The 15,826-nt window shown below is 39.2% G+C and overlaps 1 protein-coding gene across 3 annotated transcripts in view; it reads left to right on the top strand.

Annotated features, from left to right (window-relative positions):
- The first annotated feature begins 6,328 nt into the window (after positions 1-6,328).
- prickle2b (prickle homolog 2b) overlaps positions 6,329-15,826 on the top strand; it is a 124,010-nt gene continuing 114,512 nt past the window's right edge. The window contains exons 1-2 of one of the 3 annotated variants that reach the window (XM_037769339.1): positions 6,329-6,347; positions 14,526-14,611. Coding sequence is in view for 1 of the 3 variants with exons in the window: in XM_037769306.1 (XP_037625234.1) it covers positions 12,013-12,054; positions 14,526-14,611 (128 nt within the window). In the remaining 2 variants the exon portion in view is untranslated. Of the gene's footprint in view, positions 6,348-11,841; positions 12,059-14,525; positions 14,612-15,826 lie in introns of those variants that run through there. The other 2 variants (XM_037769306.1, XM_037769328.1) reach the window with 2 other exon arrangements.

Raw genomic sequence — 15,826 nt, 5'->3', positions numbered from 1 at the left:
GATTAGTTGTTTGGTCTATAAAATGTCAGAAAATGGCGAGAAATGTCGATCAGTGTTTTCCAAAACCCAAGATGACGTCCTCAAATGTCTTATTTTGTCCCCAACTCAAAGATATTCAGTTTACTGTCATAGAGGAGGACTTTTTTTTACCAACTAATTGGTAAAAAAAACAATTAATCGATTATCAAAATAGTTGCAGATTAAGATAATAGTTAGCAATTAATCGATTAATCGTTGCAGCTGTAATCCATTCGTGCTGGTGGCTGAGTTGAAAATAAACAATCACATCTGCTTGCGGTAGGAGGACAGCAGGTATGGGAGAGAAACTGTGAGGCGGTTGAAGGGTATTATAATAATAATAACATATGTTCCTAGAATGAAGTGTGTGCATGTCGAGAAAGAGTTGGTGTGGAGATGGGATGTACAGGCCAGACAGACCTATAGGAAGTGAGACATTACACTGGAGCACATTACTGGATCTTAAGAAGACGGTTGTAGGTCAGGATAGAGATTATGTTGCCAGACATCAGAGAGAACCACATTCCTCTATGTTGTTGCGTATCTCTCAGGTAGTGTGCAGTGACCAGGGAGAGCCATTAGCCTTTAGCTTTCACAGAGCAGACAGGTTATCTTATCTGGAGTAACTTGAAAGAAAGACTTCACCTCAGGCCAATAGAAAACCAGTAGATACTCTGGAGATATAATGCACTGGTCCGGCCCTGGAGACACCTCTCAGACTGCTGAGCCCGCCGGCCCCGCAGCGTGATTTCTGTCCAGATGCTGCCTGTAAACCGTTGCCTTCTGTACCTCACATTCTTCTCTCCATCTTTGTTTTGTTAGGAGTCTATCTATCTAAACTGTACATACCGATATGCTCCTGTTTAGAGCATTCTGACATGTTGTTTTTGTGATAATATCAGGGTACTTGTTGTGTATGTTTTTGTATCTCTTTAACCAGGTTTATGCAGTTTTATGAGCAGATTTTATTTTTTTGTAGAAACATTGAAAGACAGTTCAGCCAGTCGAGAAGAAATACTTTTTTACGTTCTTTGAAGGTTCTCTATATGGGATCCAGAGCATTAATATAGCAGGAGTAATGTCTACCTGAGCAGAGAATGAAGTCACTCTCCCTCTGCGTGTGTTGTAATCCGAGCTTCTTCGTGCTTTGTTGACATAGCCGGGCCGGCTGCGCCATTCTTTTAGTGCATGTTAGTGAACGTGAGCATGCCCCACTGGCTAGCTCACGGCCGCTGCTCTGCACTTTGCTTTTACGGAGGTTACAACTGATAATACCGTCCCAACTGACAGCAGCGTAGCACCCACCCTCCGATTCCCCCTCAGGTAAACACTGGTAGCTCTGCCAGCTTTGTTAGCGCTGTTAGCACCCACAGACTGTATATATAGATGGAAGATTTGGCGTCATTTGGAACCAGAGTCTGAGCAGTAGTGATCGGGCAGTGGAGCCGCGGTATCAAGGTCACCCGCTCGGACCAATCGTGAGCCGAGCACGGGCGCAGCTTGTCAGCAAGATAGACTCACAGCTGTCAATCATGACGTCTTACTTCCTTTTTATAGCATCAAATAACGAATTAAAACCAAACTTATTGGAAAAGTGAACACTTGAACACACATCAGCATGATAAGAACTTACTAAAATGACAGAAACTATCTTTGGGAAAAAAATATTTGATGTGTATTTGACTTTTTAGTTTGGCCCCTGTCCCATCCTCTAACATGGAAGGGGCGGGACTTATTACCTATACTGCAGCCAGCCACCAGGGGGCGATCAAGATGATTTGGCTTCACTTTTGGGGAGCTGTCATGTCGTCCATCTTTATAGACAGTCTGTGTTAGCACCGGTAACTCAGTCGTCGCCATGTTGAGAGCCGTGTGGAGGCAATAGAAATGCTCTGAATTCCGTATTTAGCACCTTTAAGCCTTAACTGTGTGTCTAGATATGCAGCGTGCATACTTTATGTACAACTGATTAAGAAGCCATATTAGCTTTTATAAGCCTTCCTGTATATGGTGCTATTTCAGTGCCTTACTGTACGTGATCATATGCATACTTCAGCCAAAAAGGGAATTTTACAGTCTCAATCTGCCTCTATACAAGTATGAAATGATCTGTAAAGACACAGGGAAGTAAACATTTTGTGTCTTACTGACAGTTGCAACCGATAAATGCACTTCTCTTTGTGAATGTCAGAATTTAGCTCAGTCAACAGACTTCTCAGGTGCCATAAATGAAGGGATTATTATGATATTTAAGTGTTTTACACATTTGCCACATGTTTATCGGGTAACTGAAAAAGTATTATTGAATTTTAACATTTTAACAAAGTGTTAATTATATATGCTTTATTTTATATGCAAATATTTATTTTACCTTTTTTTCTATGTGAATGTACATAAATGACTATGAATTACCATTCAGTATCGCCATAAAAATGAACCGTCTGGCAACATATTTCCTGTTTTGTGAATACATTTATTTATGTAATCTCTGCATTGACTGTATAAGCAGGGTTTGGTGCTGCCATGTGGAAAGCATGATTTATGTATGAGATCAGATAAGCAGGAAATAAAATGCCTGGTTCATGCCACGCTTGCCTGTCTGCTTCTCGCACTAATATCTCATTTTTACTCCACTTCATCCTTGATGTATCATCCAACTATACAACACTGGCTGTAAAAATCATAAAATCCTCGCTCCATGGTGCTTCTGCTTAATTATGATTACACACCGTCTACCATGATAACAGTCTGGCTTGTGACCTGATGGATGTGTTTTATGGATCTAATCTAGTGTCTGTCTGTATGCTTAACAGTGAATTATCAGGCCATCTACCAGATGTCAAAACTGGTCTTCCTAAATAATTCACTGCTGAGCAGATTTCAGGAGACAAAAAAGCAAACGGGGTATGACCTTTATCATAGGCAGATACAAATTTGGTACTGTAAAGATCCTCTCCAGACACTGAAAAAATACTCAGCTTTGAATAATAATATGTCTGATATGATTGTTCAACAAAGAGGTTCAATTACCTCGTTAAAAATTCTTAAAATTCCTGTATCTACTCCTTCTACCTCATTGAAAAACTGTGAATATCCAACTATCGTTTGTTGCATAAGTTTAACTGTTGGACAAATGATGTCTCCTACTTCACTAAAAAGTCCATCCTCATATGCACACTTGTAAGTTGCACATTGGAACATGAGTACCTTCCAAACTAGTTGTGATGTCACAAAATACTGCTTGTATACACGTACATCAACTATGAACTGACAAGCTTTTGTTTTTTAATTTGAGATTTGTCGAAATGTTGTCGTAGACGTCGACTCTCAACTCCAACTCCATTTTTGCGTCTCAAGTTGCTAATCGGACTGAAATGATGACACACGGAAGCGAATATCCTTTATCCATTATTCGGATATTCGCTGGCTACACTGGAACCCCTGAAATATTTGCCGTTGCCCCCAGACACTAAATCGTTGTCAGACTGATAGCTGATGGGTTCCAAGATCGGCTCACTGACTTTGGTATTCTTCTCTTCTTGTGCTACTGTTATACTACGTTTTAGTATTAACCATTACCCATAATTGTCAATAGTAAACACAGTGGCCGATGTTCAACAAAAGTCACTTTAGGTGTAAATTTAGCTGTAAAATGTTGACGTGAGTGTATATAGCTGACTCTTGCATCCTTTATGTAAATTCATAATAATTTCAAGTGGGGAATAAAATGCTTCTTGACTGCAGGGCAGAGTGAATATGCATGTAAGCTTACATGCAAGCTGACATGATCTATATTTCATGTTGTTTTGGTAATCTCAGAGAAATAGGAGCCGACACATCATTTGGGGATTGATCCCTCAAATGTGTGTCAACACGTTGAGTGAGCTTCTGTTTATACAGGAGATAAGTACGAGTGTGAAAAGGAAAGAGAGGGAAGGAGGGTTGGGGAGGCAGGAGCTTTCAACAGCTCCAGAGGGCTTGTCTAAACTTAACGTGATTCAGAAGTCGATTGTCAAACATCCCAGGGGTCAGTTTGTAGAAGAACTCTCTGCGTTTCCCTTTTCTCTTTCTTGCTCACACATCTACAGAGTAGCTCGATGACAGCAGCGTGTCAGCAGGTTTGTATTACATCAGATATTCCTGAAGAAGAATTGACAGACTTACCGGGAAATCTTCTTCCAGATGTTGCCAAATGTAATCCAAAGAGCTCTGCCTCAGTGCTCACAGGTAGTTGCATCACTGTTGAAAGTTATGAGTTCCTCCAAGCGTGCTGAATGTAGGTTTTAGCGTTACAAAGACAAGTAGCTTCTAGCTGTGAGACTTTATCACACCAGGTTTTCAGCAGCTTATCTGATCAAAACAGAAAGTGGCAGCCATACTTACTCTGTGCAGAAGAACTCAGGTGAACCATATAGTTTGGAAGATAAATTCATGTTTTCCATTACAGGAGATAATATGTCATGGTCACTGGGAAACAATCTGACACATCTGATCTGTTGTACAGATATTGATGAGGGTGAGTTATGTCTGCTATAATTTGAATTATAAGCACCTTATAATCAGTGATAGTCAAGCATAAAAGGACAGGGTTTGTTTTGGTTGATGGCACGTGTCAAATAGAGTTAGATGCACCCTTAATGTGTATTTGACATCGTATAATGTGAGTTTGTGTGGGTTGTCCGGGGTTTCCGTCTCCATGGCGACCTCACAGGGGCGTGTTCTGTTTGACACCAGGCATCAGCACATACAGGCTGGACAGGTGATTCAAAGCAGAAACATAACAATGACCAGTCAGAGGTAAACATCCTGACTCAAGTTTTTAAAAAACATAATCTGAATTTGCATGAATCATTTTGTCTATCTGTGCATGTATGATTGAGATTTATTTATGAAAAGGTGCTCTATGCAATATCCAAAACATTAATATAGCATCAAACAACTATTGTCTAATCAGAGCTTTTCTGTGCTTTGTTGACATCGCCGTGCCTGCTGTGCATGCTTTTAGTTCATGTTAGTGCATGTGAGCGTGCCCCACTGGCTAGCTCACGACCGCCTCTCTGCACTGCTCTCATATGGTGGTTACAACTGATAATGCAGTCCTGACTGACAGCGTCGCCGCGGAAACGCAGCACCTACCTTCCAGTTCCCTCTCAGGTTAACACTGTCAGCACTTTAGCCGCGGTCGCCATGTTGAGAGCCATTGAGAGGCAATAGAAATGCTATGTATTTAGCACATTTAATCTGTGCATTTATTTACACAGCGCATGGGTATGGAAGCAAATGATGGCCATAAAGATTTGATTTAATTACTACTTTACAGAGTTCTCATATTTAATATAGGCTAGAGGTCAATTCCATTCATTTGAAACTGACTATTGAGCCTTCCAAAGATTCAGACCACATCAATTCATATACATTAGTGAATTCAGTTCACTTGATTTTTTTAATCTTTATTGCATTCACCAAAGAAAAAAAAAAGTTTTTCTCACAATTAGGAGATATTTTATTATTATTATTATTATTATTATTATTATTATTATTAGTAGTAGTAGTAGTAGTAATAGTAGTATCATTATTATTATTATAATTATTATAATTATTTTATTATTCATTTCATTATTGTTATTTTAAGATAATAAATCAGAATTATGAGATTATTTTTAATGGAATGCATTGAATATTCAGTAGTGAGTACATTATTTTATTTCGTATACAGACACTCATTTTCGATTTTGAAATATTTGAACACATGTATATAGCCTATAGGCCTTTTTCACAGAAGATATATTGACTTGTCACAGTAGGGGAAAGCACAGGTGTACATAATGAAATTAACGATGGCTGAATTCCATTTAGCTGCATTGATTTCACCCTCCTTGGTATCGTGCATGCTGTCTCACTGTCACTCTCACTGGAACACCTGAATGGAACAGAGCCATCGTTAGTGTTATTAGTAACACCTGTGCTTTTCCTGCTATGACGAGCCCAAATGTCTGCTGTGAGAAAGGCCTATTGTTAACATCCACTCAATGGAATCCACTTGTAGCAGTAGTTAAGTCAGTAGATTCATTGTTTTCTTGGGAGCAGTGCAGATAAGGTGCTTCACTTCAGTGTTCTTGTTGGTATTCTTCACTGGCCTGTAGTTTTTCCTCTGCTCCTCTGGGTCCTTTACAGTGATCTGCAGCCCTCCTGCAGCTAAATGGCCCCAACCACTGCCATCATTTTAACCCATGCACTCTTACTCTCAGTGGGGGTCTGAAAGCCCACTGATATGTGTCCCTGGTAGAAAACAGAGGTACTGTTATTGCTGACTGAAGAACAAGGAGAGGGTGAGTTATGCAGCAGTGAAAGGTCACTGAAACCAGTTTTGCTGACTGCTTTTAAAGGTGCAAGAGGTTGCTGTCATCTCTAAATTTTGTTATACTGTATGTGAGGAAGTGTGTGTAGCGGTGCATATCTGTGAAAAAGACAGCGGACAACAATCAGCAAACTGAGACAGAGGATATCAGATGTTTCCATAGTAACACATTATATTACAGGTCTGTAAATTTCAACGTAATTAGGTGATAATTAGCAAGTATTTGAAATTTCTTTAAAATTACTGCCAAATTACCCCAATATTTACCTCAAAATGTATCGAAAATTACTTCATTAATAACATGAATTTATAATTTTATGCTAAGATAGCGTATAAACGTTAAAATATGGCCCTTAGGCTTGAGAAGCGGCTCTGCGCTGCTCTTCATTGGAGGTGGAAAACCAAAACTAATAGAAGACACTTCTGATCAGGCACAAATCTTATCTTATTGTCTACACAAATGCAACCTGGTATAGCTAATACGTAATGATTCAGGGAGTTTTTAAAGAAATTTCAAATAAGTTATTTGCTAATTATTATCTATTTATCAGCAGGCATGAAAATAAAGCAATTAACTTTGTATTCTTTTCCTGGAGATGTATTAAATAAATTACCAGCTAAAGGGAAATAGCGGAACATAATTATTAAATAATGTTTAATAATTAAATGTTGAGGTAAATATTTGGCTAATTTGGCAGTTTTTCCAAAGAAATTTCAAATGAGTTACGTGCTAATTATCACCTAATTACCATGAAATTTGCAGACCTGTAAAATGAAGTGTTACCATTTCCATTATGGTGAGAAAAAAGGTGGTGAATATGAATATTTGTGATGAGTCTGCTTCCCTGTGTTTTTCCATATCTATATTCTGATGAGAACAGTATAGTCTCACAGTCCTTCCCACAAGGATTAGTCCAGTGAGCTAAGCAGCTGTAGGCTTCTCACTGTACTGGACATTCCCAACACTTGTGAACGTCCTGAATGTCCGCCACCTTGAAAAGCAGCCGCTCATTGAAGCCAAATCCGCCCTGACAGACTTCTGTAGGACTAAAGTTCACTGGCAAGATATTTGAGATAATGCAAGGCATCAGAAATCCAGGATCAAGCTTTTACGAAGACACTCACTGCACCCTGTTGACTGTGCAACCAAAAAAGGAGCTTTTGCTGCTAGGAATAGAACACAAGCTGTTTTCGATTCTGCCAACAGAGTTTAGGCTCTTAATTCAAGACTTAATGAGGGGAGGTTTAAAGTCATGAGTCCCCAGGGTCAGCTCCCTCTACCATCATTATCATCATCATTCCTCACGGTAATCTAGGATGGCTTTGAACTATAAGCCTCAGGCCCACATGCACGCACAAATGTGGATGGCAGATTCGGTATGTGTTTATCTGAATGTAGAATGACTGCATTTTCTGTTCATTCCTCTCTTTTTTCTATCTCGCTGTCATCATTTTGACTCCAGACTGCTGATGTGTGACCAGGATGTTTTGTTGTCTTCCTTTATGCACCGGTGCAACTTAGCGTCTCAGGGTTACCCTCCGTCTGTCCTTGAGAACTCGCTGCTTCTCTGTCTCAATTCAATTCAGTGCATTTTGTTTTGACACAGCAACATCTGCCGCTGCCTCTCTGTTTATCTCGCTCCAAAAAAATAAAGGGGAAAGAAAATGAAAGAGCAGAGCAGAATGTCATGCATGTAATAACTCTTTAGGAGAGAGAAAAGAGAACAGAGTGACTCACTTTTATTGTGCTTTTGATGGATTGACAGATATACTTCTACTACCACTTTAATACTAATACATCCTCTCAGATGATGAGGACAAGTATCAATGAAAGATAAAAAAATATATATATTAGAAAATATTCATATAAATAGAATCACATCAATGCATTAGTATCAGTTTATTTTGGTCATTTACACAAAAAAATAAAGTGGTATTTAGGTTATCTAATTATTCAATGGATATGCAGGTGACCCATTTTATTACTGTGGTTTATCTCTCTAAATTATTCAATGAATTGAAATTGAAAGTCAATTCTTGACCTCAGAAACAATAGCTGATATAATCATGTCCCCACAAGGTCTAAACTGTTCTGGAGCTTTCAATCGTACCACATGATCTTCCTCAGCAGGCAGTTTCTTAATAATCATGGCATTGGAGATGTTAAAATTTCCATTTTTCTGATCCATGTTGGTTTCAAAGCAGCTTTAATCACTATGTTCATGTTAACAATGAGGGATCACATGACTTCTTCCATGTAAAAGTGGTCGCTCATAGTGGCGAATCTGCAGAGAATTATCACCTGACTCTGCAGTTCCCCCTCAGCTTTATGGAGCTTTATAGTGTCTTTCAGCTCATTGTTTTGGTTTTTCCAGCCCACAACTGTACTGGTTCACTCACATCGCTCTCACAGTGTCGTTTTCGACCACAGTTTTCAGTGAAACATTAGCAGCTAAATAGCCAGATTCTCCTCGGGAGTTAAAAACAGAGCTAAACAGAGAGAGAACGTATATTCTCTATATGGACTCAAACACGACCCCGAATGAATTATAATGTTGCTCGGTCTGCGTGATGTGTAAATGGGCAACTGTTTGCTGACTTATAAGGTGATATGTCAATATACTGTACCTCAATATGTCAATGTTGTACATGTTTACAGCTTGTTCTGCTGCCCCCAAGTTGCCTAAAAAAACATTTTTGTGGTCAAATTTTATTGATTTTAAAGATATGCATTGGAAATTATTCACCAAAAAAAGGACATAATTTAAAACAAAACTTAATTGAAATTTATAAAATAAAAAAAATAAACAAAAATAAAAATAAATAAATAATTAAAACAATAAATACAAAATAAATAAAAAATTAAAATAAAAACAAAAAGTGGAAAATAATTGTAATAAAAAAAAATCTGTTATTGTAGGTTCAAAGTTTAGAAATTGTATGATACAATCGAAAGCTCCAGAACAGCTACTGAATGGAGCATTTGCTGAGATTGTTGGCACTGTGTTGAGACCTTAGCATTGCCACCTGTCTGTCTGTCTGTCTGTCTGTCTTTCTGTCTGTCTGTAGTCCAGGGTTTACAGTCATTATGCTAAAATGAATTTCAGACAGAAGTTTTAATTTCAAGCTTGAATTTACTCTGGTTATTGACTAAAACACTTCAGTCTTTGCCAAATAAGTGTAAGGTACTAAAAAAAACCATTTATATCTATCCACTGTTTAATTTTTCTGAAAAGTACTGTTTTATTGTTTCTTTTGTATGTAACAAATAAACGTGATTTGATTTATGATAATTAGGAGCCACTCGGCCCAATTCACAATCTTTTAGTTACTCAGAAACGTCACCCTCCAACATTCAAGTAGGAAAGTGCCTCAGAGGTCTTGGTTGTCTCAGCTCTAACATTCATGCAATCTTAGTGTCACTCCATTTAAAAATAAATAAAAAAAGAAAACGGGTGTCCAATAGAAAGAAATCCATCCACAACTGTTAACAGCATCCAGCCCACGGTATTGTGCATACCTAGAGAGGCTGACAGGGGTGCATAATGGGAAGGCTTTAGAGCAGAGCCTTGAGCAAAATATGTGTCTAGAAATGATAATATAGTTTAAGCACATCTCGGTGTGAGAGTGCCTCTGAGTCAGAGCTCTCTCACACTGAGGCTGTTGCTGCTGAAGCCTTTTCTCTGGTGATGAATAGTAGGCGCTCGCTGGAGAGAGTCAACACTGTCAGATCGCCTGGAAGAAAAAACGCCCTGAGGGGTTACATGGCAGACGTTTCTATAGAGGTTAGGAATTAATCTGTCCTGAACAAATTAGGAGATGTTCAGAGAGAGAGAAGGGAGAGTTTTGGCAGCAATGTCTTTAAGATATGAGTGGGAACAGGAGGAAAGAATACTCTGAACGTCCCTGAGTCAAGGTTGCATTATGTTATATTGTGACTCATCAGTGTGAAAGTCAGATGAATTAGTCATGCATTTCAGACTTCTGGAATTGCAGATAAAAATGCAGATATCAAACTCATAAAAGACGTGATAGACATATCAGTACTCTTTGTGCCAAAGTCTGTTAAAAGTCCTAAATCACCTTAATTAATGAAGGAATCACTCAAGGCTAAACATGCAATCCCATGTTCAGTCATTTTACCACCACTATGTTATTTCTGTCGTAAAATCTAGGCTCATAGGTGTGGACGTTACATGGAGAATCGAACAACATCAAACAAACAATGATAGTTTTGAAGCATTTAAGCATTTTAGAAATACATTAAAGCTACAGTGTGTAGAAAGGAGCAATTATGATTGAAAAAATAAATCAATTATAAAACGGTCACTATATCCTGCCAGTAGTGCATGAGTCAGGTAATCTGAAAAAAATCATGTGCCTTTGTGTCCTCCGGTGCTCCTAATGACATCTACAAGATTTCACAAACCGGAGGAAAACAACCAATCAGAGCCGAGCTGGAGCCTGCCATTTATAAGCTGGCTGTCAATCACTCGCAAACTCCGATCAAACAACAACGGTCAAACTAGGCAGTGCTGATCAAATATGAATCAATATTCTGTTACTGTAATGCCTATTTCTCGCCTCAAATGTTTCAGAAACATCTTGTAGTGTACTGTTTAGCTGTAAAATTAGAAAGTTTGTGACCCGACAGCCATGTTGAGATCAGTCGAGGAAATACCAAGCACCGCCCACCAGCTGGAGCAAACTTTCTAATTTTACAGCTAAACAGTACACTACAAGATGTTTCTGAAAAAAATTGAATCTAGAAATAGGCATTACAGTAACAGAACATTGATTCATATTTGATCAGCGCTGCCTAGTCGGAGTTTGCAGAGTGATTGACAGCTGCCTCCGTTGAATGAACAGCCAATAGGAACGCTCTCTCTCTCTGAAATGACCTGTGATTGGCCAAAGTCTCCCGTCATGGGCTAGATTTTTTAAAGCCTGAAAACAGAGCCATGAGGAGGTGCAGAAGTGTAGTTTTCTCTCAGAACACTTGAATTACAATATGCTGAAAGGTTATTATGGAATTTTTGCCCAATGATGCCAAAACCATTCTGCCTACTGCAGCTTTAAATAGCCTATACTATCATATTTGTTATGCTCTTTGCATAACAAATATGATAGTATAGGCTATTTAAAGCTGCAGACGGATAAGCATAATTAAATTTGTAGCTAAAAAATTAAATAATAATGAAATGAAATGGGAATAATGTGAAACTGCATATGAAGGGTGTTTGAAGGAGAGTGCATGCACAAAACACGTATTTCCTCAGTGATTACAGGGTCTGGTATTTGAGATGTTCTCAGACTGGACGTCAGTGCTCGCCCACACTGTCATTTACCACCGCATCACTGCTTTTGTCCAAGTGTAATTATAGTTTTCCCCTTTTTTTTTCCAAAAGTATTTTTTCTAGTCCTCTATTGGCTGTGAGGGAAAACAGGGTGGAGCTGCAATCCGGAACAGCTCCATTCATTAATGAAGGCGGCAGGTTAATCTGGTCTGCAGACTGGACTCGGTGCGTTTGGAAAAGTCGTGAGGACCTTTTAACAATTTGCGCACTGATCTCCAGTTCCTCCTGAGCGCTCTATAGCAGCCGACCGTTCCTCTACTGTCCTGTGATCAGCCTGTCATGTTCAGTCGCAGCTATAAGAGGAGAGATTCCAGCAGATCGGTAGGTAGGCAAAACAAAGTTAGAGCTTTGATGGTTTCTGTGGCTCGACTTGCTTTTGGGGCACTAATTAATTTTTTTTTTCCAGTATTTATTTCTTTATTTTTTGTTTGATGTGAAGTTTTCCCTGTTGTGTTTCTGCTTTGCCCTGTTGCTAAGAGCATCAGGTTATCTCTGTTATCATAACGCTGGCACAATCCTCATTAACTACACAGCATGAGACATAATGAAAGACATGTTTTCTGTTTCAACCAGTGGCTTTTGTTGTTGAATAGTATAGTACCTGATGAAGAGTGAAAATGTTTGATTGGATTTTAGGTGTTGATTTTATAATTAAACCTGCAGAATGTTTTTTGGCATCATTGGGCAAAAATTCCAAAATAACCTTTCAGCATATTGTAATTCAAGTGTTCTGAGAGAAAACTAGACTTCTGCACCTCCTCATGGCTCTGTTTTCAGGCTTTAAAGGTCCCATATTGTAAAAAAGTGAGATTTTCATGTCTTTTATATAATAAAGCAGCTTTAAGTGCCTGATTAATACTGTTAAATTATCAAAACGGAAGAAATACACACGGCCCGTATTGAGAAATTGTGCGTTTGAAACAAGCCGTTAGGATTTCTGTCCATTTGTGATGTCACAAATATACAATATTTAGACCCTTGACACGGTTTGAAACATTCTAAATGTGTCCCAGTTTATTTCCTGTTGCAGTGTATGTAAATAACATCAGCTGACAGGAAGTAAACATGAACCCAAGCTGTTGCCTAGCAACGCAATTTCGTTGCAATTCCGTTGAAATGCACTAAAACTGAGCGTTTCAGACAGAGGGTAAATACAGGTATATTCAGGCAGACAGTATGAGGAAAATAACGTTTTTTTTTAACATTACAGCAGGTAAACATGTTCTATTAGAAACACAAAATACAAGTGTGAACCTGAAAATGAGCACGATATGGGTCCTTTAAAGAATCTAGCCCAAGATTTTGGCCAATCACAGGTCACTCCAGAAAGAGCGTTGTTATTGACTGTTCTATTGGCTGTGCTCCGGCTGGTGGGCGGTGCTTTGTATTTCCTCAACTTGATCTCAACATGGCTGCCGGGTCACAAACTTTCTCATTTTAAAGCTAAACAGTACACTACAAGATGTTTCTGAAAACATTTTATGTGAGAAATAGGCATTACAGTAAGACTATTGATTCATATTTGATCAGCGCTGCCTAGTTTGACCGTTTGATCGGAGTTTGCCAGTGATTGACAGCTGCTCAGAGACGGCAGGCTCCAGCTCGGCTCTGATTGGTTGTTTTCCTCTGGTCTGTGAAATCTTGCAGATGCCATTAGGAGCACCAGAGGACACAGAGGCACATGATTTTTCAGATTACCTGTCTCGTGCACTACTGTCAGGATATAGTGACCGTTTTATAAAAATAACTTTTTTTAATCATATTTGCTCCATTTCCATCCACTGCTGATATAAGTTATTGTATGTTAGTTGTATTTAATGCAGGTTACATGAAGAACTCCATTTAAAATCAGTGTTAAATTAGCAAATTATTACTGCATGTTGCGGTGCATTGGAAACAAATACATCTCGATCGCCCCCTGGTGGCTGGCTGCAGTATAGGTCATAAATCCCACCTCCTCCATGTCAACGGATGGGACATGGGCCAAACTAAAAAGTCAGAGTTCACGTCAATTAAATTTTTCCCAAAGTTTCGTCATGATTGACAGCTGTGATTGATGCTGCCTTCAAATGCGGTCGTGTATGTGTTAACCAACTATACCATGTGTAATGTTTCTGAAAGCTCCGAGTTCACGAGTTGTGACGTGTTTGTTGACGTTGTCCGAAATGGCGGAGGCAATGGAAGTAAATTTTTCGGTGCATAATAAGTTAATAGTAATTTTAGTCTTATATATATATTTGTCATAATCTCAAGATGACTGCACTGGATGTTTGGGCTTCACTTTTGTATAGTAGGAAGAAGAAGTGGAGACGCGTTGTCCATCTATATAGCCTATACAGTCTATGTGCTAGCTCGACAGCTGTGAGTACTAACAATAGCCATGTTCATTGTTTACGTTCATAATGATGTTTTATGGGAGAAGCTTTGGAGGGAGGCCTGAAGGGACGGGCTGTCAGTGTTTGACACTTGGCAACTTTCTCACTAGAGTTAGAGACTTTAGAGTAGCACTTCTTTCATTGGAAAAGAGTTGGCAACACTGAGCTGGGTATTTCAGTTGAATCATTTTTAAAATGTTAAATTAGCACATTACTACTGTATGTTGTGGTGCTTCGGAAACTATTTAGTCACAAAGATTGTAGACATACAGTAGGTGAAGAAACTCGTAGAAGAACTCACCACTTAGCCGATGACATTCAGACATTTAGAGCCATCCTGTAGGCAGACGTGTTGTCGAAATGGACAAAGCTAGTGCAAACTATGACCCGTCATCTCCTGTTCCTGTTTCTCCAAAGCTGAACCCAGCAGATGAGCCGCAGAGAGGACAGCCCTGCATCACATGTGGAGAACAGTGTCCTGGCTTCGCCCTGCACAAATGGAGGTACAGTAACCGCATCGCTTCACTGCATGCACCAAAATCACATCGACACCCACCCAGTCCATTTCCTTTCTCACGTGCTTCCAAACTTTTCCAGGATAGGAGTGCATTTGATATGAAACCACTCTTGTAGTCAGCTGAGACATCCATCAATAAATTAATACACAATGAGAATGATTTGCTGCCCTGCAATGTAACCAGCTGATAATAAAACCACTAGCAATTTGGCCAAGTAACCATTCTGCATCTGTAAAAACAAAACAACTCCAGGGTTTCTTGTTCAAGTAGAGTAGCATTGATGAGGAGCCCTTTCACATCTCTGGTACTTTGAATAGAGTCAGCCATCCGTACTACTGTGAAGAAACCATTGTTCTGCCCCTGTGTGCTCTAAGATAATAGTTTCTACTATAGAGACCATTCATGCTGCAGGGAGGATTCAGACCCGCTGCTTTCTACAGTCAATCCGTCACAACTGGGAGGACGTACATGTACTTATGCTGTGAAACAAACCATATATATTGTAATAAGAAGCGATCCTGCTATGAAGTACAGGTGGTTTAGGTTAGTGTGTGAAAGAGTGTGACTAATGTCCTTCTGAGAAGGAATGCAGTACAAATAGCATCACATGCGCTATGTTCGAGGAGAGCACTGTTAGTTTATCGGTATCAGCTGAGTCTTATAACCGCCAATCACTCAGTAACAAAGTCACTCTAATTTAATAGAGATATTGTGAGCTATACTGGTGTCTCTCTGCTGTTTAATGACTGCTAAACAAAACCCATATGCACATTATGTGCTTATAAATCCAACATTGTAATTGTGGAACACAATAAACTGCTTGACTTGGTCCACTGAGGGGACTTGGGGAGGAAAGGTCCAAAATTATAAGATCAACGAAACTGAGCTGTGTGAAGAAAATATGATAATTCAGTTTTAATTTTATTCACACCTGCACGACTACATTCTGTAGCACAGCAGGATAATTCTTAATGCCAGTTCTCCTCAAAATAAACCACATAAAACTACAGTATGTTGGCAAAAGAAAGGTCAACCACGTTAGAGCCAGCGTATTTGAGGTTAACACGGCAGCCATGGATTCGTCAGGCATTTTCTCTGTTAACGGGAAACCACAATAGAAGGGGCGGGTCTGACCCGTAAAGACCATCCTGCCCCCTTTGCTGTAAAGTCAACTATTACAGGGGCAACAGAGGGCTCAGG

The sequence above is a fragment of the Sebastes umbrosus genome, chromosome 1 (genome assembly GCF_015220745.1).
Source record: "Sebastes umbrosus isolate fSebUmb1 chromosome 1, fSebUmb1.pri, whole genome shotgun sequence".
In the NCBI taxonomy this organism is placed as follows: domain Eukaryota; kingdom Metazoa; phylum Chordata; class Actinopteri; order Perciformes; family Sebastidae; genus Sebastes; species Sebastes umbrosus.
The sequence above is the reverse complement of the archived record's forward strand: the minus strand, read 5'-3'. Positions and strand labels throughout refer to the sequence as shown.